The 25,767-nt window shown below is 50.4% G+C and overlaps 2 protein-coding genes and 1 long non-coding RNA gene across 6 annotated transcripts; 1 reads left to right on the forward strand and 2 right to left on the reverse strand.

The window, feature by feature from the left end:
* The first annotated feature begins 4,830 nt into the window (after positions 1-4,830).
* LOC141500458 (uncharacterized) lies at positions 4,831-11,696 on the forward strand. Of its 2 annotated transcripts, none has more exons than XR_012471929.1 (3): positions 4,831-6,673; positions 7,035-7,534; positions 8,357-11,696. It is a non-coding gene; the product is annotated as an uncharacterized LOC141500458 (long non-coding RNA). The 2 variants fall into 2 exon arrangements; XR_012471930.1 differs by having other exon boundaries at positions 7,081-7,534.
* On the reverse strand, positions 4,849-7,117 carry PTGER1 (prostaglandin E receptor 1). Its single transcript, XM_074203630.1, has 2 exons — positions 5,357-7,117; positions 4,849-5,088 (listed from the first exon to the last, which is right to left on the reverse strand). Exons 1-2 carry the CDS (start codon positions 6,374-6,376, stop codon positions 4,849-4,851), a joined length of 1,260 nt encoding a protein of 419 aa, XP_074059731.1. The 5' UTR covers positions 6,377-7,117.
* On the reverse strand, positions 7,406-24,712 carry GIPC1 (GIPC PDZ domain containing family member 1). Of its 3 annotated transcripts, none has more exons than XM_074203629.1 (7): positions 24,571-24,712; positions 17,090-17,409; positions 14,567-14,752; positions 14,108-14,288; positions 11,843-11,955; positions 11,583-11,664; positions 7,406-11,469 (listed from the first exon to the last, which is right to left on the reverse strand). In XM_074203629.1, the coding sequence occupies exons 2-7, from the start codon at positions 17,375-17,377 to the stop codon at positions 11,318-11,320; spliced, it is 1,002 nt and encodes a 333-aa protein (XP_074059730.1). In that variant the 5' UTR covers positions 17,378-17,409; positions 24,571-24,712; the 3' UTR covers positions 7,406-11,317. The 3 variants fall into 3 exon arrangements, with proteins under 3 accessions (XP_074059730.1, XP_074059728.1, XP_074059729.1); XM_074203627.1 differs by lacking the exon at positions 24,571-24,712 and adding an exon at positions 20,991-21,094; XM_074203628.1 differs by lacking the exon at positions 24,571-24,712 and adding an exon at positions 19,672-20,492.
* Positions 24,713-25,767: the final 1,055 nt, after the last annotated feature.

The raw sequence follows: 25,767 nt of genomic DNA on the forward strand, positions 1-25,767 counted from the left end.
AGTTGGAGTGGAGAAGAGAGAGCAGACTAGGAATGCTCCAGGACAGTCAGAGAAAATGGTCTAAGAGAAAAGAGGGGAAGTTACAAAGCAGCAAATAGGGGTTCAATGTAAGGGAAAACTTCCCACCAGAGTCCCTTTGAAGTGGGCTTTTGTTGGAGAAACTATAAAGTACTCCTATGATCACATTTAAAGTTGGCAGTGACCTTAGAAGTCACCCACTCCATCACCCTCATTTTCAGATGTGGAAATAGGAATTCAGAGAAGATGAGACATTTACCCTGGGTCATACAGAATTCAGAATCCCAGTTTAGGGTCACAGATTCCACATCTAATACTTCTGATACTGTTGATTTTTTTTTTAACCAAAGTAGGTTTTGAGCTATGTCATTGAAAAGAACATCCCAAATTGATGTCTGTTTGACCATGAGGCTTTACACTGATTTCTATTAAATTTCATTTCTCTCACAGCAAACCTCCTCTGTCTCAGGAAGGCCATTGTAGTTTAGGGATGGGTAGTTCTTTAAGGCTCCTTCCAGCTCTGAGATTGTTAACTGTAAGCCTTAAAGTCCTTAAATGAGACAGTATTGAAAAATGACATTATGGTGAGCAAGGTAGATCTTTGAAGGATCTGGAAAAGAAAGGGTTAAGAGGGTTTATTTTGAGAGAGGCTTGTAAAAGGAGGGAGTGACCAGTGTATGAGTAGTTGTTGTTCAGTGTTTCAATCACATCCGACTCTCCATGACCCCATTTGGAGTTTTCTTGGCCAAGATCCTAGAGTGGCTTGCCATTTCCTTCTCCAGATCATGAGTTGGAAATTAGAAAACTTGTGAGTGACCTTTGTTTAGACTTATTACCTGGATCTCTGGTCTTCAAATTGAACTTTCCAATTTGTCTCTCTCCTCCCATCTGCCCTCTAAGCTGCCAAATTAATATTCCTCAAACACTTCTTTGACCATGTCCTCCGCCTCTTATTTAAAAATCCCTAGTGTCTCTCTCTGTTGCCTCTAGGATAATCTACAAAATTTTCATCTTAGCACTCAAAGTCCTTCTCAATGGGGGTCCCATCTGCCTCTCACTTCAATCAACATTTATTAAGCAATGACTAAGTTCTAGGCAGAGGAACCAAAAATGGGCCAAAACTTGTCAGCTGCCAAGGAGCTAACAGGAGAGACAATATGCAAACAAATATATACAAAGCAAGCTGTCTACAGGATAAATGGAAAATCAAAAGGAGGAAAACATTAAAATAAAGAAGATTTAGGCAGGCTTCTTATAAAAGGTGGGATTTAGTTGGGACTTAAAGGATGTTAGGGAGGTCAGTAGCAGGGGTGGAGGAGGGAGAGCCTTCTGGGCAGGCAGAGAAAATGCTTGTGGAGCAACAGGAATAGAAGTCACTGGATTGTAGAAGATGTGGCAGGAGGAGTAAGGCATCAGAAGCCTGGAAAAACAAAAGATTCTGAAGGGTTGTGAATGCCAAAGTGAGCATCTTGTATTTATTTCTGGTGGCATAAGGAGCCCCTGGAGCAGCTAGTTAGTGCAGTGGATAGAACACCAGCCCTGGAGTCAAGAGGACCTGAGTTCAATTCAGGTCTCAGACACTTAATAATTAGCTTGTTGTGTGATCTTGGGCAAATCACTTAACCCCATTGCCTTGCAAAAAAAAAAAGGAGCCCTTGGAGTGATTTCCCCCTCACTATACCCTTTGTGCATTTTCTGCATACAGAATAGTTACCTGTTGCTTCTATGAGACATTCCATCTTCATTCTTCCTCAGGTGCTTCTCCAAGATTGAAATGCCTCTCACCTGGTAGTTAGAGGATGCCCAGATACTTCCTTTCAAACATAGATCATCTCCCCGCCCCCTTCCCATGTTTTCCTCTCTGTGGATTTCTTTATATTTCTCGTTAATCTCCTCCCGATAAAAATGACAGCTGGCACTTTGATTTGCCAAAGGACTTTTAAAATATTTCATTCTTAAAAATCCTTGACTCTGAAAGGTATGTACTGTTATCTTGAGGAAATTGAGGTAGAGATTAAATGATTTGCCTAGGATTTTCCCCATCTAAGTGCCTGAAACTAGAGGGTTTCTGCTGAGCTGCCTCTGAGCAGAATGTGAGCTCCTTGGGAGCAAGAACTTTGTATCTCTAGAGCCTAGCATTTAATGAGATGTAGCTAGGTGATTCACTGCAAGAAAGCTGGGCCTAGAGTCAGTTCTAGTCCAGCCTCGGACATTTACTAACTGTGTGACCCTGGGAAAGTCACTTTGCCCTTTTGCCTTAATGTACCTGAAAAGGTAATGGCAATCCCTCCAAAATCTTTGCCATAACTTTGCCATAACCCCAAATGCAGCATTGGTGTGGTTTTCTCCATGATTCAAAGAGTCAGACACAAAAGCACTCAAGACATATTTATTAAATTGAATGAGGGGATAGGGCTTTGAATGGAGGTAGGAATATGAAGGAGAGGGCTGGTTGAGGTGAAGGACTCAAAAGAAATGGGTCCTATGAGGGGAGGAGACAGTGAGGGAAGGAGTCTAAAGTGTGGGACTGAGGCGGCTAGGTGGTGCAGTGGATAGAGCACCGGCCCTGGAGTCAGGAGGACCTGAGTTCAAATCTGACCTCAGACACTTAATTACCTAGATGTGTGGCCTTGGGCAAGTCATTTAACCCCATTTGCCTTGCAAAAAAACTTAAAAAATAAATAAAGTGTGGGATGGTTAGGGGAGGGATCAGTAAATGTAAGGAATGGGAGGGGGGAGTCTGGAGAGAGAGGGAGAAATATGAAGGAGAGGGTTGTTGAAGTGAAAGACTCAAGGAGACAGAGAAGGAGTCTGTAAAGTATGGGGCTGTTAGAGGAGGGGGTCAGGTAATGGAAGGGATGGGGGGTTGTGAGGGAGAAGACTACGTCCTACAGGGCTCTTTCAGCCTAGGCATCTCCTAAACTGCCACCTCCTCCCTCTATCCTTTTCACCTCTTGCTCTGGGAACTAACTGCCTCTCAAAAGCACTTGCCAATTGACTGGGACTGTGTCAGGGCTTCTCGCTTTCATTAATTCAACGTAAGAGGAGACAGTTGTGGGGTGAGAGGCTGTGAATCAGATAATCACCTGGAATTTAAGAGCCGACTGTTAATACTATTATCAGTTTTAGACTGAGGATACAAATATTACGCAGCTCCTGCTCTCAAAGAACTCGAATTCATAAGGGAGACAAAATGTACACATGGAGGCTAATTGAGATGACAGTAGGAAATAGCCAATCTATGACCAATTGGCTTTCCGTTATGACCAATTGGTTTTTGCATCCCCCAACGGAGGTAGTCACAGAAAGCAAAGGGAAGATTGCAGAGGAAATGAGGTATTAATGTATGAGTGAAGATGCTTCTACTCCCTGTCTCTCCTTACAAAGTACAGAATATTTCTATGATTCAATTGGAACAGATGTTTAAGACCAGATGAAAACTGGTTATGTCCCTGGAGGCCTTTAAATAGCCAACCCTGCCAGGGCCTGGAAGCAGTCAGCGGAGAATTTATAGAGAAACCTGAGGTAAGGCTCGACTCTGGAATGTCCCCTCCGTCTACAGCAGAGGGCGGCAAGCTGAGAGGAGAGGGGATGTTTGCTTTCCTCCCCTTCCCCCAGCTGACTTTCTGCTTAGTAACGGAGCTCCTCACTCCGGAGGACGGCCCGTCCATCAGTTGGGGAGTTTATTTTAGGAGTTCAAGGAGAAGTTCCGGTCACACAAAGGCAGTGTGACTTGGGGAAAGAAAAGCAATAAGGGGCGGCTAGGGGGTGCAGTGGACGGCGCACCGGCCCTGGGGTCAGGAGGACCTGGGTTCAAATCCGACCTCTGACACTTCATAGTGACCCGGCGGTGGGGCCTTGGGCCACTTAACCCCATTTGCCTTGAAAAAAACTAAAAAAGAAAAAAGAAAAGAAAAAGCAGTAGGGCAGAGAGGAGCTGAGCACAGTGGGCTCCGGGCTGGTACAAGCCGCCCCGCCCCGCCCCGCGCCCCGTCCCCCCGGAGGCTTGTGGGTGCCACTTTCGGGGCCTGGGCCGGGCGCGAACCTGCCCCTTCAGTCCGTGGCTTGGCTTGGGCCTCGGCGCCCGCCGGCCCCGTAGAGCCCCCACGCTCTATCCCGGCCCGACCCTCCACGGCGGGGGCTGCGGGGGCCAGGTGCCGAGGAGGGGTGCGGGAGGTCCGTGACCTTCGGCGGGGCGGATGGAGCGCGAGGATGGGGGGCCGGGGGCGGGGGCCGGGGGGGCTCTTTTTTTTTTTCTTTTCAGCTTCAGGCGCAGCTTTGCCGCAGAGCAGGCTGGGAAGAGCCGCGCGGAGAGTCGTGCGCATGCTCCAGCTCGGCCGCGGCCGCTCCCCCCGGCCCCCGCCGTCCCCCTCCTCGGCCCCGCCCCTCCGGGATGGCTAGAGACCCGGCCCCGCCCCCGCCCCTCCCCGGGCCGCCGGCCACGCCGCGCTAGGGCGGGTGGGGGCGGGGAGTCACAGGAAAGGGAGACTCGGGCGCCGGCCGCCCTCTTGTGGCCTGGGCCGGGAAAACAGGCCCCGGAGGCGGCGCTGAGGGCGCCTCTGCCCCCCCTTGCGGCCGGGGCCGGCCCTGCCGCCCCCCCCCCCCCCCCCCCCCCCCCGCCGCCTCGCGCCGGGCCGGGCCCGGACGGGCCGCGCAGACCCCGCGTCGCCGCCCCCGGCCGCCGCTGCAGGGAAGCACCGAGAACTATGCAAAATCCCTTTATTCCCCTCGGGCTCCGCCCCGCGGGCCGCCCCGCCCCGCCCCGCCCCTCACCCCGGGCCCGGCCCCGGCTCCCGGCCCCCGCGGCTCCGCCCGGCCCGGCCCGGCCCGCTAGAAGCGGCCGATGCTGCTGTGCCGGGAGGCGCGCCAGGAGCCGGCGTCCCAGGCGCCCCTGGGCAGCCCCTTGGCCTCGTGCCAGGGCGGGAGAAGGCGCAGCAGCTGGCGCAGCACGGCCTGGCGCAGCAGGATGTAGACCCAGGGGTCCAGGATCTGGTTCCAGGAGGCCAGACGCACGGCCAGGAAGAGCAGGGAGCCCGAGCTCCAGCCTCCCACGGCGAGCAGCACCAGCACCTGGGGAGGGAGCAGGACAGGGGGAGGCGGTTACCGCGGCCCGGGGGCGGGCACGGAGGAACCAGTCCGGTGCCAAGAGTCCAGACGGGGGCGAGGAGCTCGGGGCCGGGCCGGGAAGCGTCTGGGGAGGCATTTGGGGCAGTGCCTGAAAGGACTGAGGGCGTTGACCCAGGCTCCACGGAATCCACTCGGGGGCCTCCACTTGCTCTAGAATGCTCACTTGGGCGTCCATCAGGAGATGCCCACACGGGGAGGTCTGCCCACTCACCAGTAAGGGGCTCCAGCAGATGCAGGATACCACCATGATGCCCACCAGCTGGCCGACCATCTCCACGTCATGGGCCCGGGCTCGGCGCGGGGCAGGAGAGGAATAGGAGGAGAAGGAAGACGAAGCCGAAGAGGAACAGGAGCCACCGGCCCCGCCGCGGCCCACCCTGCGGCTGCTCCCCTGGCGCCGCCGCCAGCGTGCCCGGACCAGCGATAGCCCGCTGAGCATGTTGCACACCAGGGCGGCCAGTAGAGAGGCCAGGCCGAGGCCAGAAAAGAGCACTGCCAGGATGGCCTCACCCCAGCCCCTTGGCGGGGCCAGCCCAATGAAGCACCAAGTCCCTGGGTACTGCAGCTCATAGCGCCCCACGTGCAGCAGGGGCAGGAGAGCGATGCCTAAGGCAATGCCCCAGAGGACCCCAAGCGCCAGGCGGGCTCGGGCGGCCGAGACCAGGCTGGCGTGGAGCAGGGGTCGGGTCACTCCTACACAACGCTCGACTGCCATCCCACAGCCAAGCAACAGTGGGCACAGACCAAAAAAGACCATACAGGCCCCCATGAATTGACAGGCAGGGCCAGCGGGAGCCAAACCCGTGGCATAGAGCCGCAGGACCAGGGCCCCTGGGATCACATGGCCGGCAAAGTCCGTGGCCACTAGGCCCGTGGCAAAGAGCAGGAAGGGGGCCCGGGTACGGCGCCGACGGAATCGGATAAAGGCCCGAGCGAGGATGACCAAAGCCAGGATGTTAGACACGGCGCCCAGTGTCATGGAGAAGATGGGCATCGCTGGAGATGGGGCTGGGTGGGGTTTGGAGCTGTTGGTCTCCTGGCATGTTGAGTTCTCCTCTTGCCAACTGAAGTTGTACAATGGGCAAAGGGACATGTCAGGTGGCAGTGGATGTCTAAGCGAGAGGAGAAAAAAGGAGGGAAAAGGAGGATAGCCAAATAGGGAGGTTGTCCATCTTTGCTGTCCCCTCCGATCCCGTTTATTCTTCATCCCCCTAGACGTCATCATCCCCATTCCCTGTCTCTTCTTGTACAGTATTCCCTGTCCCCACTTTCCCAGTCTCGAGTCTTCTCTCCCACAACTCTCATCTACTCCCAAGCCCCACCCAATCAGATTATCTATTCTTTCCAACCACCCTTAGCCTTATTCAGGAAACTTGAACCCCAAAGACCATGTCAAGTTTGCTTCATCCTCTTGCAGGGTGACATGGGGAGAGACCTTTGACCTAGACCTGACACTAGATATCCCGAGGAGGACTGGAAGGAAAGGGCAGAGGAAACGGTTCAGAGAGATGTACAAGAGAAATGGGTGGTAGGTAGAGGGCAGACGGAATGGGGGAGAGGATTGGGCCGGCAAATGAAGCTAGGATGGGAAAGAGATAAGACTGGGGGGACGGATGGAATTGGGTCGCAAGCCTGAGCTAGAGAAGGGGGAATAAGGAATGGGCAGACAAGAACTGGCAGACAGCTCAGTCAAACAAGAAGGCAACAGCATAGGAAGTAGTTGACTGGGTGGGGATATAGGGGGAAGATCAGATCCAAGGTGGGGGATATAGGAGTTAGGAGGGAAGATAGGGTGAAGAAGCAGAGATGGGGACAGAGAAGGATGGCCCTTTGAGTTAGGATGGACAGAGGAGAAGGACTAGAAAGGACTCTGCTCTGATCTTTCTCAGACAGCCCCACCCTGAGCCCCTCAACACTGCTCCCCATCTGTCCCAGGTAGGATGAGCTGGGGAGCCCAGGCTCCTGGGTCCAGCCCCTTCTGGCCTTTTTTACCTGGAGCTCCTCTTGTGGTCCTGGGCCCCGGGGACCCATCCCTCCAGGCTTTGCTCCGCAGCAGCACTTCTTCCCAGCCTCAGCGCCCAGCTGCTCTCTCCCCAAGGCCAGTAGCTCTCCAGGGCCCCGGCTCACTGAGCTCAGGGGGGCGGCTCCTTTGCTCCCTCCCGCCCCCATCCCGCCTCCAGCAGCCCAGAGCCGCTCCTCCTGCACCACCCTAACCCCTATCACCCCTCATCTCTCCCCCCCAACCTGAATGAGGGGAAGACTTCCTATTAGGATCTCCAAGCACTGATCGTAGTAGCAAGCAGATGCCCCCTTCCCTTCCTTAATACAGCACTACCTAGATTTCTTCCCGAAAGCAGGGGTCCAGAAGAGGGAAGCACCCAGTTTCTAGGTAGGTGTAGGGTGGGGCCTTGGCGGAAATAGGGGTAGGGGTAGAAAGAACCTCAGGAATGCTGTTGGCACTGAATGCTGAGCCCCATTCTCCCAGGCCTTAGTGCTGCCAGGGCCTCTTACTTGGCAGCCCTCCTCTAGCAGTCTGTAGCCCACGAGGGGCCCTCTCCCCCCATAGTAGATGCTAGGTTTGATCCAACTCCGGCTTTTCCGGGAAGAGGGACCCAGAAAGGGAAGGAGGCCGGCTACCTCCTTCCTAACTTAGTCCCATCAGAGGGTCACAAGATGAAAAATGATTATGACTCCATGTCCATGGCACATTAAAGTTTACCAAGTGCTTTCCCCACAACAACCCTGTGAGGTAGGCTATACAAAGATTATTATTCTGTACAGGTGAGGAAACTGAGGCTGTGGTTACAGAGCTAGTGTCACGAGTTAGGAATTGAACTGTCCTCAACCAATGCTAGCCCCTTCCCCACTTGCACTACACTACAAGGTACCCCCTCTTGTCATCCATCTGGTTTTTTAGGGCATGGGAGTTTGATTTTCTGTCCCTGTCATCTCCCCTTCCACTAGGCTTAAGAAGCCTAGAGAGCTTCATAGAATCACTGGGTTTAGCACTTGCAGGATTCTTGGAGATCAAACCCAACCCTGAGAAAAGACAGCCATGCCCCACCCCCATCCTCTCTCGTTCCTTACCCCCCATTCTCAAGCATGGGGCCCTCATACTTTTCTCATTAATAACAATAATAATGCTGAGAAAATCCAAACATTGGAAAATATGAGTCTCAGATACACATTCCCTTTTCTCTCCCCACTGTAGCCCTCCCTCTGGGGTTCCAGGCAGCAGGGCATCCCAGGTGAGAGGACCACTTCCGAGTTCCTTGTTCCACACTGTCCCTGGACTTGCCAGCGAGTCTAGGGGTTTTAGAGCTGGGAGGGCTCTCAGAGATGATATAGTTCAAGCTTCTCACTTCCAAAAAGGAAATGAAGATCAGAGAAGTTAAGTGAACCTCCCAAGGTGATAACAAATGGCTAAGGTAGGATTCAAACTTGCTTCCTCACCACAAACTCAGGGTCCCCCTGCCTATGGTGCCAATTTCTGTCCTGCTTCACACAGTTCATGCATGAATGGGCAGGGAACACTGCCTGTAAACAGGACTGTCCTTGGGGGGTGAGGGGGACCAACTGCAGAGCCAAGCCTGTTCAGACGAGCAACAGGAATCACTCTTTAATGCCAGGGATGGAGAGGACAACTTGGGAGGTATAAACCCTGAATAAGTTGAGGGCAGAAGGGAGGTATGTTCTTTACTTGGGTGGGGGGAGGAACGGATGGGTTGGAGGCCACCCCCCATTCTTTTATTTATGTCAGGCTTAGGCTGGAGGCGGTTCCCCAAGAACATGTAATCCCTAAGGAGGCTGGAGCTGGGATGAGGACAAGGGGCTGGTTGGGAGGGGACCCAGGAGTGCTGCCTCCTGCAACTTTTTCTCTTCCTCTTCCAGCCCATGCTACTGCTCCCTTGGGACTCACTTGAACTTTGCAGTTCTAGATCCCAACGACTCACACCCCACTTCCCCCTTACACCTAGAGAGAACAAAAACCCTAGAGAAAGTGCACGACGAGACAATTATCCAGACAAATGCAAAATGGGAAACACATCCCAGACTCAAAACCACCCCGCCCCTTTCATGTTCCATGGAGAAACCTATGGAAAGCTTCCCATCTGCTCAACCTCTTCTCCCCCCACCTCTCTGACTTAATTTCTCCACTTTAATGTTCCTACTCAGAACCCTGGGGGTTGAAGTTGGTTTTTCCAATTTCTCCCCCCACCAACCGCCACCCATTTCCCTGAGGCCTCTTCTCTCCTTCCCTGCAATGATGAGCTAACTGTCAAAACAACGGTGTCGGGTTTATGTTAGTCTTCCTGCAGCTTCCATCATCAGCTTGGTCCAATGCCTGAGGGGTCCAGGAAAGATTCTGGCTGCCAGCTGCTCTGTTCATCAGGGTCCAATCATTATCTCTTACTGACCCCTATGCTCAAAAATCGGTAAGATGACCTTTAGGATAGGTCTGGCCCAAGGAAGCAACTGATGCCAGGACTACTAGGAACAATAGGATTTAGGTTTGGAAGGGATTAGAGCTAGTGCAACTACATCACTTTATAGAAGAGGAAAGGAGGCTGAGCAAATGCATGCCCAAAGAGAACATTCTTGCAGACAGGAGGGGGAAGTTTCTGCCCCCTGGATTCCATCTAACCTATCTATCCTGCTGTTTCATTTTTTGGGTGACACTTGGGGACTTAGATGTTCCCACTGAACCAACAGATATGAATTCCAGTTTCCCTTCTTCCCCTCCACTCCACCACCCTTGGCTCAGTTTCCTTACCTATAAAATGGAAAGTTGTCCTTTTATCCCATTCCTAGGGATGTTTTGGAGAATGTTTTATAAATTGTCAAGTGTAAAAATTCCTGCTGGGACATGGCCCTTGCTATGTGGCTGGTATCTAGAGATTCAGGGACCTAGACAGGCCCAAGGGGTGAGGGTGAGCCCAGTGTCCCTGCCTCTTCAGGTGTGAAGTAAATGGCCATAAAGAACCTTAGATCTAAAAGGGACTTGAAGCCCATTGAAATACATCCTCCTCGACTTATGCAGGAGGAAAAGAGGACCCCTCCCCCCAAAAAGGAGGTCACCCACCAGATCAGTGGCACAGGCAGGCCTTGGGCTCAAGCAGAAGACTTTCAGGACAGCTGAAACCTCACGCTGCGGCTCCCCTTGCCGAGAAGCCAGAAGGAGGGCCCAGACGCTAATCAGGCAGAACAGTGGGCGGGAGGAGGCAGGGGAGACTGGGCCAAGGTCTCCTAATTCAATTTAGGGCACAGAGGGGATGGATTTCAGGCTACACATTCTTTCCCAGCTCAGGCTCAGCCCTCCACCCCTTAGGCCACACAGCTCAGCTCCACTCAAGAGATTGCTTTATGTTAAAGACAACTCAAATATAAAACCCCCCAGTCATGGCCTGCCCCATTACCTCAAAGTCAGTGGGGGCAGTTGGGGACCCACGGGGACATCTAAGGGAAGTCAGTCCTAGGACAGGGGATGGGTTCACAGCAGTCAAGTTCAAATACAGAGGTAAGAGGTCTGGGGATTCTCCTAGTGGCAATGGTGCCCTTATTGCAGTTGTTGGAGTGAGAACTGGAGAAAGGGGGTAAAAAGTGGCTGCTTGATCACCACTCCCCTTCCTTGCGTCAGGGAAACCGGCAGAGGTCACAGCCTCCCCCAGAAACAGAGCTGGGTGCCCCAGGGAGGGGAGTGAGGCCAGTTTGGCAGCTGATATGGAAAAGTAGAGGCGGGAAGAAGGGGGGAGGCTTACCAGCTCTTCCTCCCCCAATCTAGACACTGAGGTAGGTGGGAAAGGGAGGAGGGGGGCTCCCTGGGGACCCCAGGCAGGCTGAGGAGGGAGGGGCTGTACCGATTGGATGGAGAGCACTGAGGGTCAGGCCTTTTCCCTCCTACTGTGGCTGTGTGGGGAATGTTGGATTCCAGTGGTGGTGATGGTGGTGAGGGCCTGGGGGCCTGGAGCCTTGGCTCAGCTCTTCTCTCTGATCCTCCTCCCTTTTTCTCTAAGCCCCCAGACAAAGACCTCTTCAGTGCTCTCTGCCCTAAACAGCAAGGACGATGCCAGGATGGGCCCCAGGTGTCTGTTCTCCCAGACTTTTTGCTTCCAAGGCCCCATGGCCCTGGCTCACATTAACTCTGTTCCTTGGAATCAGTCCAGTCTGAGTCTTAGTAGCGCCCAACTTTGGCATCTCCGATCGCTCCCCACACATCGAAGACAAACTCATCAGGGAAGGCAAAGTCGCCCAGTCGTTCATCTAGTGCCTCTGCCAACTCATCTGGGTTCCGCTTGTCCCTGCCCAGCTCCACCATTGTGGCGGCTATTCAAAGGAAAGCACAGGATCAGGAATCTGACCCTCCATTTCTTGCTCCTGCCCAGGGCCCTGAAGCACCTGGACCAGCTCCCGCCACATCCCTGCCCAAAGAACCTCACCCAGCTCAGTGTCCCGGATGCCCATGTAACTCTCCAGCAGATCATCCACCTTCTCAATGGCCTTCTCTTCAAATGCTGAAGGCTGGGGGGGGGGGGAGAGAATAGTTTACTTCAACTCAATCTGCAAGAATCACTTATTATATATATGATCCAAAAATAATACAAGGCACTGCAAAGCAGGACAGGGCAGGGGATGAGCTGAGGCAAGGGAACAAAAGGCAAGGGAAAGGGAGCATAGGGCCAGCAGCATCACCACTTACCAGTTCCTCCACAGTAGCTGGACCCCGGGATCGGAGACGAAGGGTTCCCCTGCCAGTGCCAAGTTGGGGTCCTGAACCAGGACGGGCCCCTGCTGACCTTTGACTGATCATGTCTAAGATAGGCAAGGAGGGTGTCAGTATCTGACATTTCCTTTGCCCCTCATACAGTGGGTCCAAATAGCCCATCACCCAAGAACCCTGAGTCTCCTCAGCTTAAGAATTTGATGAGTCCCTAGGCATAAATCATCGGAGTCCAACACCCCCATTTCACAGATAAGGAAATTAAAGCTAGAATAGCAAAGTCACATTCCTAAAGCCCTAAAGATAATATGTAGCAGGGCATGGATTCAAAGCTACATCTCTGGACACCAAACTAGTGCTCATTCCATTATACCATCCTGCTTCTCCCCACCAAGACCCATCAGAATGGAAACCCTGAGGCCCCAAATCCAACTGTAGCAGAAGGGCTTCTAACTAGGGTCACTGGACTCAGAACTGTAAAAGACCTTTCCTTTTGGGATGGGGTTGGTGGGTGTTATGGGAATCTGTCAAAAGAAAACCACATGCCTAAGGTAACGAACACGTAAGTGGCCCAGGCAGGATTCAAACTCAAGTCTCTTGACCCATAGACATAAGACATGCAGCTGCCTCCAACTACTTTTGAGAGATGTCCTGGCCCCTGATCCTCCTCTCTTGAAGCCCCCTCCCAGAACTTGGACAGGATCCAAGCATTCCTCTAGGAGCTGGAGAAGGCACAATGTGTAAGGGGGAGGGGAAAGGGTCAGATGGGGTCAGGGGCTCTGCAACTGGGAAAGACCTCTTGCTGGAAGGAGGAGGGCTAGGAAATGAAAGCCTTGGAGTCTGATGCTCAGGGCTGGGACTAAAGTGTAGTAGATACAGCATGGGATCAGGAGGACTTAGGCTGGAATTCTGACTATTTATCAAGACCACTTTGGGCAAGCCATCTCCTTTTTCAAGGCCTCGAGAGGATCCTAAAGGTCTCCTCCAACTCTAAAGTCTTTGTTCCTAAGAGCCAAACAGCTGAAAAGGCGCTAAATGCCAGAGCTCCAGAGGAGAGAGGAAACAAGATGTCTGGTTACTTACTTCAGCAGCACCTCCAGGCCCTACCCTAGGCTGTACCCTGAGGCCAGACCCCTGAGCAGTGAAGTACACTGAGGAAAGGGCAATTGGGAACAGGATGCCTAGCTTCTCTCTCTCCATTCCAATATGGGAGCAGTCTTTCTGGCCCCTATCCAATCTCCAACATTCAGCCTGTGTTGGGGAAGCAGCTGGATAATGCCTGCTCTCTCCCCCTTCCCCCATCTTGGCCCAGGGCTGTGGTCCCATTCCTGAGAGGCAGTAGAGCCCAAAACAGGGGGGCTGGAGATGGCATCAGTTATAGGCAGTCAAGCGTCTCCAGCAGGGGCTCCCTGTAGCCTGGAGCTTGGTGGAGACCTCAAGAGTTTGGGAAGTCTCCATATGAGCAAAGAGAATTTGGGGGGGGTGAACTAAGGGGAGGATGGAGGGTGTCAAGAACTGTGGAGGGAATTGCTGTGAGTCTGGAAGAGGAAAGGGGAGGGACTAGGGGGCAGGGAGTCTATAGGCATGGGCCTTAGGGAGATTTTTTAGGTGAGGAAGCATGGGAAGTTGAGTATGTAGGAGAGGATATGGGGGAAAGAGATAGAGGTTTGGTTGGGCAGGGGCAAAAAGTCAGGGCCCAGGAGTTAATAAATAAGGTGGGGACTGGATTGCTAGAGAGATACTCAGCAAAGGAACATGCCAGGGGGTGGTAGGTGCTGCCAACTGAGACCAATGCTGGGAGGAGGGTCATATGATGCGGAAGTCAGAGGGGAAATGTTTCTCCTCTGCCCGAGGGACTGGGTCACAGGCTGGTGCCTGTAGAGCCTTCAGGAAAGTGAACTCATTAGTTCTGAACCTCCTCTCTGGTAGGGAACTCCCCCCTCTGGCCTAAATATGAGGTGGTAGGAGACATAGGAGAAAGGAATCTCAACCCCCCCGGGTGGAGGTGGAGGATCTCAAAAGGTAGAGGGTGGTCCCATGGCCTCCCCCAGGATCCTTGAGTTTCTATATTTCAGATCAGATGAAGATTCCTCATCTCCTCAATCTAGGCAGGAAGCTTGGCTTATTTTCTCAGCTCAGTTCTAAGGTTCAACAGCCCTTTCCTTGCCCACATTACACCCACTTCCCAGTCCCCTCTCCCGCCCCCCTCCACATACCCCTGTACCCCCAGGTTCTGCTCCTTACCAAAGGCTTTCCTGGGCTCTGTAAGCTTGAGGGTGAAGGTGCGGCCTCGGGGCAGGTCTTTGAGCATCTTGGCCACCTCGTAGTGCCGGCAGCCCAGCAGGTTCTGCCCATTGATGGATTCTATCATGTCACCCACACTGATCACCTGGATCCGATCGATGACACTCCCCTCCTTGATCCGCTGTTGAATGAGACATCCAGCTCCTGCACTCAGCTATGGTACTGAAGCTTGAGATGCTCAGGCTTCCTCAGGTGCCCCATGAAGGGTGTGCATATCTCTAATGCTTTGCCTCTGGCTAGGGACTGAACTGTCTCCCTATCACTCTTCACTTCACAAATGAGGAAATGGGATCCCAGAAGTCACAGGACTTGGCCAAGGTCACATAGTTAAAAAGGAATAGAGTTGATATCCTCTAACTCTAGGGGTCTAATACAGAACTCCCCCCAACACCCCAGTACCTTGATGAAGGCATAGCCAGCTCCATTGTCTGTAATGGTCAGCCCCAGGGCCTCTTCTGACTTGAACACCTCTACTTCCTTTCGCTGGCCTTTGACATGGGCAAAGATGAAGTCCTCCAGTCCTATCTGGCCTCCAAGCAGCTTCTCCATGTCTACTTTGTGTGTGTTGAGAGTGCAGAACATTACCTAGGAGGAGAAGTTGGCCTGAGGATAGGCAAAGGACCAGTACCCAAACCCACTAACTCTAGCCCTCAGGGAAAACCTTCTCCCTTGTAGCAGGCAAGATCTGGGCAGACCTCTGACTGAGTGGTATGTTTTGATTTTTATCTCCTAGGAAGAAGATCCTTCAATCCAGATCCTAATCCCCAGGAAAACTGTTCTCTAGACTTGTAGATCCTCCCCAGAATGATCCCCAACATCTGGATGCCATCTCAGGATGTAGACCCACCACAACTCCATCTCCATCCCGTGATTACAGAGGTGGAAGACACTCTTGACTAGCCTTCCTTCTTCTTCCCTATTAGAACATATTATTAACAAGAAGGAAGCAGCAGTCACAAAGAACTGCACCTTAGTTCTTTGGGCCAGGTTACTAAAGCAGATCAGGAGATTCCTATAGGATACCGTTTATTTAGATTGTAGTAAATTGGATGGATGAACACTATAGTTCATGCTATATTTATGGAAAACACAAGAAAATGTGGATTAAACAACATTAAACTAGTATGATTTTAGAACTAGCTGAATGGCCAGAACCAAATAGCAGCCATAAAGGATACAATAATAGGAGTTTGGTCCATATAGAAAAAAAATGTAGTGGATAAAGAATGTTTTAGAAGCAGATTGATAACCTATAAAATGTGGCTACCAGTTTGTATATCTGGGACAATACAACAGATGACGAACTAGGCCTTGCATTAAACAGAAGAGTACATTGGAATGCCTTCAGGAAACTGCAAATGATCTCAAGCTTCTTTTAGAAATAAAAGGCTCAGGGGCAGCTAGGTGGCATAGTGGATAAAGCACCAGCCCTGGAGTCAGGAGTACCTGGGTTCAAATCCAGTCTCAGACACTTAATAATTACTTAGTTGTGTGGCCTTGGGCAAGCCACTTAACCCCATTTGCCTTGCAAAAACCTAAAAACAAAACAAAAAAAGAAATAAAAGGCTCATCTTCTGAAGATCAATTTTCTAACAGTGTTGTTATATGGATGCAAGATATGGAATGCTATTGTCCTTGAAGAACTGAAAAGATCACACAGAAGAGAACAGGAGACCCATGAATGAGGTTGCAATATATAACCAATGAGGAACATCCAAGAACAAGAGTAAAGCAGTAAAGTAACCGGGGGAAGAAAGTCACGATAGGAAGAAAAGCTTGGCTGGTTACATGGTGAGGATAAGGATGACACGTGGACAGCCTGTACTCCATTGCTATCTTTTCATTGTCAGGAGAAAACAAGGAAAGCCTCCAACTCATTGGGTGGAACCCTTAGGGTGACCTTATGGGAGGGCAAGGGTAACAACAGCACAGGATGGTTGAGATCTGCATTACGAATCAACTAGAAAGGCTATCTCCAGTGGAATACTCTAACAAATCTGTGCTTAGACTGTGATGTTTAGGATTTTGATCAATGATTAAGGGATAAAGGCAAAGATATGTCCAATCAAACATGCAGATGACATAAAGCTAGGATGGACTGCAAGTACAGTGTATAATGGATTTAGGATCCCAAAAGATCTTGACAAGATAGAAAACTGAGCTGAATCAAGGGTAGAAAAAGTCAGGTGCATAAGAACAAGAAGAGGTGGGAATTGATTAGATTGCAGTTTGTCTGAGAGAGCTAGGGGTTTTAGTGGTGGCCTGAAGAGATTCAGAGCTTCCAGGGACAGTGATAGACCTGCTCTGGACAGACCACATCTGGGGTTTTATGAGCAGGTCTGAACACAACTTTAAATAAGCTGGAGCTCATCCAAAGGAAAGCAACAAGAAAGGTCAAGCATCTTAAATGTGAAAATCATTACTAGAAACTGAGCATGTTTAGCTTGGAGAAGAGAAGCGGGTGAGGGTAGTTGTCTTGAAAGACCAAAAAGGTCTCATTTGGAAGAGATGAAATTTCTTTCACTTAGTCTCAGAAGATAATGCTAGAAACAAGGGTGGAAGCTGCAGAAACAAATTTAAGTTCCTGACATGAGAAGTGTTCCAAAGAGGAAGGAGCAGGGAAGTGGCTCCTCCACAAGCTGAGGTTGCATGATCATATGTTGGCAATACTGCAATGGGGATTCTTTTTGCAGGTATCAGTTGAACTGGATGGCTGCTGAGGTTTCTCCTGATGTTCTGGGATTCTGGGATCTTGGCAGGCAGCTTTCTGGTGGTCCAGGAGCCAGGTCCAGGGGTATAGTGCCTCAACTTCTGACCTTTCCTTCAGTCCATTGTTAGGTGCCTACGTCTAGTTCTCTCAATTACAACTTCACCCTATCCTGCCCTATATCGAGGTCAGGGTCCTACTTCTGGCAGCCATACCTCAGCAGGGGGCAGGCGGAAGGCCTCAGCAATCTTCCCGTACAATTCCTTCACATTTGTGAAGCCTTCGATTCGACCAGTAGGGCTTCCATGGGCCAGCTGGGTGTGGAACACCAGTCGGGGCCGAAGAGATGGGGGTGGGGGAGGTAGGCCCAAGTGGGCCCCCCCTCCCCCACCCCCTCCCAGGGGCCCTGACTCCCCCACACCCAGCCCACCCCGCCCAGGCTCTGCCTCCTCATTTTCCACCAGGGGTGGTGCCTTTTTTCGACGGCCAAGTCCCAGAGGCATGGGAGGTGATGGAGGGGGGACTCCCAGGAGATCTGTGGATGGCAAAAAGGAACAGTATTCAGGGTAGCTTTTCAAACCCAATTCAGGACCAAGCAGGTCAATGGAATGGAAGAAGTCATACATTTGGAATCTGAGGACCCCAGCTGCACTATTTACTACCCATGGGACCTCAGGCATTGTCACTACTTCTTTGGCCCCACTTTCCTCATTCTTAAGCAGAGGCAGAGCTCTATGTTCTCAAGTATCTCTTCCAGCTCCAAGCTCTGATCTAAAGAGTATCCTGCTCCAGGAAGGCTTCCCTTACCTCAGTGATGTTGAAGACCTGAGCTCATAGGACCTTCTTTCCAGCTTATTGATCACCTGCGATGATTTCTCAGTGTGCCAAACAAACCCTCCCTCCAATTCTCACCCTGTCCTTCTCTTCTAGGTCTTTGTTCACATAAACCTTCCTGTCTATTAAAATTGTTCTGTTCAGGGTCTCACCGCCAATGTTGCTCCTTACATGTAGCCTTGACTAACTCCTCACACTAAATTCATTGGATTCACATTTCTTAAGCTCTTTTGTCTGGGGACCCCTCATTTGCACTTATCATAAAGTTCTCCCTTGTATGCTTTAATTGCCCATGAGGCAATGTGGTATAGTGGAACAAGGGCATGATTTGAAATTTAAGGATATGAGTTTGAATCTCATCTCTCACACTAATTATGAGACCTTGGATAAGACACCTCTCCAGGCTAGATAGTTAGGAAGACTATTCTCAGATTCTCTGTCTCTCAGTTTTCTCATCTGTAAAAAGAGGAGGTTATACTACAAGCTAGGGTCCTTTCTGGCTCAAAACCTTCAATTTTAGGATTACAAATTTGCTGACACCAGAATCTGTATCATATCTCTCTTTGTATGCACAGGGATTTGTATACATTAGGAGCTTCTGTTGATTACTTGAAAAGATGTTTTAAAATAGATGAAGCCTCAGTTCAGTTCAATTCAGTAAATATGTATTAAGCATCTACTTTGTGACTGTAACATGTTAGGTGCTGAGGAGATGCAAAGTCTCAGTCAGACTTGGGTCTTTTTTCTCATGGTGTTTATGGTCTAGTAGGGAGATAAGGCACAAAGATAAATTATAATACATGATTAATGTATGTATGCCAAAGTAAATCAGAAAGGGAAAACAAAGAAGGGTACTAAGGGAAGTCCAAGGGAAAAAAGATTATTCCAGGGATTGGGGAAAGTCTTCCTGGAAGATGTAACATTTAGGCTGGGTTAGAATACAGGGGGGGGGGGTAAGTGGATTTGAAGGTAGTGGGAAGAGGGGACTTATATACTACCTACCATGTGCTAAATATTCCTGGAGGGGAACAGCAGAAGGCTGGGAAGGGAGAGTGATACTAGAATCCCTATATCCCCAATACAGTACCCTCCAAATGTGGAAGGCACTTGATAAATGTTTGTACTGAAGTGAAATTAAAAGTCTTCATTCATTCATTCATTCATCCATCAAGTCTATTACTGAGAGGATGATGTGGGAGATATAGGAATCAGCAGCACTAGTGGCCCTGAGAGAGCTCACTATAGATACCTCTTCTTCCTCACCAGCTTGTGAGCTCTGAGGGTAGTGTCAGCATCTGCTGCTTCTCTGGTTTCCCTCCACTGTGCCTAGCACAAGACTGAATAACTCACAAAAATGATGTTTGTGTGAACTCTGTAAGGGCAGGCCCAGGACCTTGTTTATCTTCCTCTTCATTCATTCCCCAATACTGAACACATGGCCCTGTTGTATTCTGTTAGAGCACTCAGCCTGTGGCCCAGTGGGAGTATCTCTCCCTCCTCCTTCCCCCACCAACCTCCCATATTTCTAAGTTTTTATCTCCCTTTCTCTTAGGTACAGGGAGTCCAAAATCATTTTGATGTTAGGAAATGAGTTTGTATCTGTTAGAATAGGAACTTAGTGGGAAATACTAAGATTCTTGGGAATCAGGAGGGATTTAGGGCAGTTGGGAGGCAGGAATTCCAGGTTCCTACTCTCATAATACTGGGAAGACCCAGAATGAGCATGAAACTTGATTTTTATTGGCTGAATGCCATGTGAAGTCTCTTCAACTTATATGAGTCTCATTTTCCTCATCTATGAAATAGTTATAATAATCACCTGCCCACATCATGGGTAAAACAAGGAAGCACTATATAAACCTTAGAACATAATAAAGTACAAGTTAGAGGATTAAAGATTTGAGGAGGAAGGGGTTTCTGTAAGCTCACTGGGCAAGGGTTTGGGGTTAAGAGAAGACAATACCCTGCTCTGGCTCCCCATTTCATCTGGGGCGTTGTTCTGGATGGAATGAGGGCGGGCCAGGCAGCGCTGATTCAGCCAGACAAACCGAACCGGCTACTGGGTGTTTCCTGGGGAGAGAATGCTGGCTAGATGCCTGCCCTACTCAGCAGAGATGAGACTTAAGCATTTTCAACGTACCCCCACCTCCCACCTAGGGGAGTTATTCTCCCAAAACTCAGGATACTTGGGACTCCAGGGAACTATCTCACCCTCTCTCGAGTTCAAGGTCTGGTTAACAGTAAGTCCCATTTCTACAGTGTTTATGGTTCACAAAGCATTTCCCTCAACGAACTGATTGGTAGGTCAATCAGTATTTGTACCCATTTTATAAATGATGAAACTGAGGTCCAGAGAAGAAAAGTGACTTCCCAAAGCTCACAAACAGCACAGCCGGGTTCCTCCACATCCAAATTCAAGGCCTGTAGAGGCTATTCCAAATGGGAGTTTTGAGTAGGGGATGGGTGTAAGGGTAGGGCAGTCCCGGAGGATCCCTTCTCTGGGAACCCGTGCCCAGCATTAGGTGGAGGTGGCAAAACCTGTAGCAGGTGCCCACCCCACCCAGCAGGAACATCGGAGCATGAGAAAGGCAGAGTCCTGAGTCACAGGGGGCAGGCTCGGGCGCTCCGGCGGCCACACCTCTCCAGCCTGGTTGGGGTTCACCTGAACACTCCCTAGGAGCCAACTCTGGGGGCGAGGCCCTTGGACCACCACAGAATCCCTCGGGGTTTGAGGGAGCCTCGGGGGCTGGGCATGGGGCTCCCCTCTGAAAGCCTGGCTCTGTCTCGCTGCCTTCCTGCCAGCCTGGCGCATCAGGGTCCTGGGGTGCCCCGCACCCCCATCCCCACGGCTGCAGACTCCTCCCCTCGGGGTCCCTCCGCCCCCCCCCCCCCAGGCTGAGAGCCCTGGAGCAGCCCGGCCCCGGGCCCTCTGCGGCCGCAGGGCCCCCGGGCACGGCCCGGGCCAGGCCCCGGCCCTTGGTGTCCATCCCACGCTGCCCCCACTCTCCACGCGGGGCCGTGCCCCCCTCCACCCCTGGCCTCGTGCCCCCGGCGGGGTCCCCGCGGCCCTGCGTGTCAGGTGCCCGGGTCGCACCCCCTTGGGCTTCCGTGTCCGTGGGCCAGCCCCCACTCACGTCCCGCCCGGCCCCGTGTCCCCACCCCACGGGGGCCTCCCTGAATCCACGCCGCCCCGGCCCCCCGCCCCCCTGAATCCTCCGGGCGCCCCGGTCCGCGCTAGTCGCGCCCGCCCCGCGGGGTGGCCGCTCCGCAGGGGGCACTCACCTGCGGCCGCCGCCTCCGCCAGAGGAGAGTCCCTCCGCCAACTCCTGCCGGCCGCTGCCGGGGCCTCCCTCTCCCGCAGCGGCGCCCGAGAGCGGGGCGGAGCCGATTCCCCAGATAGACCAATCGCCGGCCCCCTCACGGTCCTCCGGACCAATCAACGCTGTCACAGAGCCGGGGTGGGGTCGGCGGACACATTCCAGAGGGATCCCTCCGCCTCGTCCTGCCTCTTCTTCATCCACCCCACCCCACACTCCCCCGTTCCCTGTCAGAGTGAACCAGTCCTATCCGCAGAAGACCCGACGGACCGTGCCACTTAGAAGGATACACGGGGGTGGGAAGGAGAAGGGAATACACCCGAGCAGAGGCCTAAAACTCTGAGCCAATCGCAAGAATGGAAAGGAGGCATGCCACCAATCAGAACGCAGGGTCGCGGAACCACGTGCTGCACCCTGGATGTCAGTCAAAGGGGTGTCTGGTATACCCGGGTCGGGAATCTAGTGGCCGAGGGTCAAGATGAAGTTGCGGCGTGGGGTGGGGGGTGGGGGGAGAGGAGAGCGCAGGAGGTGGAAGAGCCGGGGCCCAGGCTGCTGCCCTGTGCATCGGTCCCAGCTCGCCAGGCCGGTGTCAGCATTCCCATTTGACAGCTGGAGAAACTGAGGACTCGGAAGGGGTCAGCGGGTCAATGTCATTGCCAAGACTGGGGCTCCGCAGGGCCCAGCTAGATGACCTGCCTAGAGACACGGAGCTAGCATGCCTCTTGGCAATGCTTGAACCACTACATTTGGGTTGCCATTATTTTGTTTCCAAAATCAGTGCTAATGGGGCGGCTAGGTGGTGCAGTGGCCCTGGAGTCAGGAGGACCTGAGTGCAACCAGCCTCAGACACTTAATAATCGCCTAGCTGTGTGGCCTTGGGCAAGCCACTTAACCCCCATTGCCTTAAATAAACAAAATCAGTGCTGATTCCACTTTTCTAAAACAACATTTTCACAGCTTCTGCCTAAAGTCAGGAAGACCAGTCTTTTGACTCTTAGAAATGTAATCTTGGGCAAGTCACTGTTTCTACTTCAGTTTCCTCAACTGTAAAATGAAGATGAAAATAGCACCTATGAGGGCAGCTAGGTGGTGCAGTGGATAGAGCATGGGCCCTGGAGTCAGGAGGACCTGAGTTCAAATTCGGACTCAGACACTTAATAATGACCTAGCTGTGTGGCCTTGGGCAAGCCACTTAACCCCCACTGCCTTGCAAAAACCAAAAAAAAAAAATAGCACCTATGTCACAAGGTTGTTGAGGGTCCAATAAGGAAATACTTGTAGATCAGTTAGCTCAGTGCCTGGTCCCTATAGTTGTCCCTGTTGCCCTGAATGCAGTGGGAGACCTTGGTCTTTTTATTCTTTTTTTTTTTTTTTTTTTAGTTTTTGCAAGGTAATGGGGTTAAGTGGCTTGTCCAAGGCCACACAGCTAGGTCATTATTAAGTGTCTGAGGCCAGAATTGAACTCAGGTCCTCCTGACTCCAGGGCCAGTGTTTTATCCAATGTACCACCTAGTTGCCCCAACCTTGGTCTTTTTAAGCTAGTCTTTCACAGGTCTCAGTTTGACTAAGTCAATGCCCATTCAGTGATTAAGGATGGCAAGAAAAAAAATGAAGCAAAGAATGGCCTCTTTCACCTAGTCAAAAAAAATTAGTCTGGGAACAAAACAAAAACAATTTCTAGTTACATTCTACTCTGAGCCACTCAGAGCCCAAGCAATGACCAAGTGGGGCTTAGTCTGGGCAATCAAAGTGAGTTAGAGTGGTATACAATCTGTAAATCCCAAAATGTCTTCTGGAATTTAGTAGGTGCTTAATAACTTTCCTCCTTGCCTTACTTTCATGCTGCTTCAAAGAAAAATAGGAGTCATTAGTAGGCACATTTGTTATACCCAGAGATTTCTTACCCTTCTAAAAAATCCCATAGAAAACTAGAGTTTTAAGTACAAAAGACAATGAGATTTTATGAATCATCCCAGTATATCTGCAGGAAAGAGAGGGCACAAAAGAATCTTGTTATTGGGGGTTTGGAGTCAAATGCTAGTCTTGAATAAATCTTCTTTGAGACTTTCTTCCACTGTTAAATTAAGGAATTGGATGAAATATTTTCTAATATTTCTTCTGGTTTCCAAAGAATTCTATGATCCATTCCAGGGACCTAGAAGATAACTTCTTGAGACCTAGGTGGGAAAGGAGGGAGCTTTCAATAGGTATTCTGAAATTTGTAGATCTCATATTCCCTGGGAAACAGGCAGGGTGGGTGGTTATTCCCTCTCCCCTCTACAGCAAGATAGAATTAATTCCTGCTTTTCCCAGGTGGGAGGGAAGGCTGGAAGCTGTTCTCAGATTAAGTTGCTAGGGACAGACCAATTACTGAGGGATCTATGTTATAGCAATCCAGAAAAGGAAAAAAAACTACCCCCAAACTACACTAGCAGTGTATCAGCTAGTCAGGTACAACAGAACTACCATCTCTTCTTCATGCTGGGGTGGGGGTGGGGGTGGGAGGAGGAAGAAGGAGGAGAGATAGCCTCTGCCTTCTCACTAGATGGACTGGTTGTCATAATGAATGCCATACAAGGGTTGGTGAGCTCAAAAGAGGCTCACCAGCTTCCTAAACTTGTGTCACAGGATCTAGAACTGAAAGGAACCATAGAGATCACTGAGGACAATCCTCTCATTTTACAGAGGAAGAAACTGAAATTGAGAAAGAAGAGACTTGCCCCCAGGTCAAACAATTAGAAAGGTCTAGTTAGAATTCAATGCCAGATCCAAATTCAGAGATCAAAAATTATTTTCTTCTTATTCTGTAGGTGTCTGATTTTCATCCCATTGATATCTAGTTCTTTCCACTATTCTCCATCTGGGTTTGGAAGAGAAGGCAGAAAGGGGTGTAGTAGGGACAACAGGAGACAAAGGCTAGCTAGGGTCACCTGCTCCTAAGGGACTGAAACTTCTCCAGGCAATAAGTAGGGAGCAGTGGGAAAGAATTCTGGATTTGGAGTCAGAGATGTGCTTATTAGTTGTGAGATTTTGGATGATTTGCTTCACCTCTCTGAGATTTCTCTATAAAATATAGACCTAAAAATCTTATACCATTCTATGTTCTAGTCCAACCTTGTAATTTTATGGATTTGTAGAATAAACCCTAGAGATTATATAACACAATGGAGATTCAAATTCAGCTTTCTTTCCTCCTCTGACTATAAAATCAATCCAGGGCATTTTGCTTTGTTAAATGACCTCTAAAACTCCCTTCTTCTAAATCTGATCATTTTATGACCTCTAGATACCTTGTTTAAAAATAACACCACCATTATGTCACCGGGGAGGGGCTGGGAGGGACAGTGGGGTTGAAGAAAATGAGAAAACAGGCTCACCAGGAAGGGAAGAGAATAAAGAAAGTAAAAGAGGATGGGGCTGGGTCAAGCTCAGCTAGCATCTGGGATCCTAGAATTTAGAGCTGAAAGGGCAATTAGAGATCAATTTTGCCAAGCTCCTCCTTTTACAGATGAGGAAACTGAGATCTGAGGGTAGAAGTCACTCACCCAAGGTCACTCAAGTTAGTGAATCGGGATCTGAATGTACGTCTTCTGACCTCCTGCCCCTTCTCCTCCCCTCCTATTTCTCCACCATTCTAGGATGAAGTTTACTGTTGTGCCTGAATGAACCTCCCTTGGTGCTCAGAGTGCCCTTCATGAGCCTGTGTGCAGCCTCTAGCTCACCCAACCAGCCTAACAGGATCGGGTTGGGCAAGGGCACTGCTGGGAAAGGAAACATGAGGCAGAAAGGCCGGAAGCAGAGGCAGGGATCCAGGACAGAACCTTTTCCTGGTCAAAGAGACCAACTCCAGATCCAAAGGGGTGCCTAGTAAAACTTCAGGAAAACAAGCAAGGGCTTTCTTGAAAACTTTACTCAAGGCATGGGGGAGTAGTGGTGGAAATGGGGTATTCAAATAGTCCTTGGTAATAGCTAGGTGAAAGCCTCACATGGAATCAGGCTGACTTTCTTAGAGACATTGTGGTCCAGACAGAAAAGATTTGGTTTCAAATTTCATTTTTTGATATTATTTTTACCTGTATGATTCTAAACAAATCACCTAACCTATCTGGGCCTCCTCAGTTCTCTCATCTGTAAGATAAGAGGGAGGTTAGACTAGACTGGTCAATCAACCAATACTTATGACAAGTGTGCCAAGCCCTATGCTGAGCTATTGGAGACACAAAGAAAGGAAAACATTCTTGCTCTAAAGAAGCTTACATTTTAGTGAGGGAGACTGTACGTAAATAATTAGGTTTGTGAAGGATGCATTGATAGGTTGAAGAAATCATCATAGAAGGTTCTAGTAACTGAGGGAAGACGACAAGAGTAGTCCCCCCCTTTAATTTTTTTTTCACAATTGATATTTTATATTTTTCCAATTACATGTTATGAAAGTTTTTCAACATTCACCCACATGCATATACATATTTATAAATTACATAATTTCCTTCTACCCTCACTTGCCACCCCCCCTTCCCTCAGTGGCAAAGTGTGATGAAGACAGTACATATACATACGGTGTTTAACATATTTAAAGAATAGTCATTTATTTGATGAGGAATTAGGACTAAGGGAAAAGAAAGAAAACCATGAGATAGGAGAGAAAAACATAAGGCAAATTTTAAAAAAGAATGCAGTGTTCATTCTGTAGGTTTTTCTTTGTTTTATTTTCTTCCTCTGAATGTGGATGGCCTTGTCCATAG

Source organism: Macrotis lagotis, chromosome X (assembly GCF_037893015.1).
Source record: "Macrotis lagotis isolate mMagLag1 chromosome X, bilby.v1.9.chrom.fasta, whole genome shotgun sequence".
Taxonomy (NCBI): Eukaryota; Metazoa; Chordata; class Mammalia; order Peramelemorphia; family Peramelidae; genus Macrotis; species Macrotis lagotis.

Excerpts from the sequence above, each read along its gene's own strand:
- PTGER1 (XM_074203630.1), bottom strand. The coding sequence starts at position 6,376 with ATGGGGATGATGACGTCTAGGGGGATGAAGAATAAACGGGATCGGAGG. Across the intron at positions 5,089-5,356 it reads TCTGCTGGAGCCCCTTACTG|GTGCTGGTGCTGCTCGCCGT; the intron begins GTGAGTGGGCAG and ends CTCCCTCCCCAG.
- GIPC1 (XM_074203629.1), bottom strand. The coding sequence starts at position 17,377 with ATGCCTCTGGGACTTGGCCGTCGAAAAAAGGCACCACCCCTGGTGGAA. Across the intron at positions 14,753-17,089 it reads TCCGCCTGCCCCCTGCTGAG|GTAATGTTCTGCACTCTCAA; the intron begins GTATGGCTGCCA and ends TTCTCCTCCTAG. Across the intron at positions 11,470-11,582 it reads CATCCGGGACACTGAGCTGG|CCGCCACAATGGTGGAGCTG; the intron begins GTGAGGTTCTTT and ends TCCTTTGAATAG.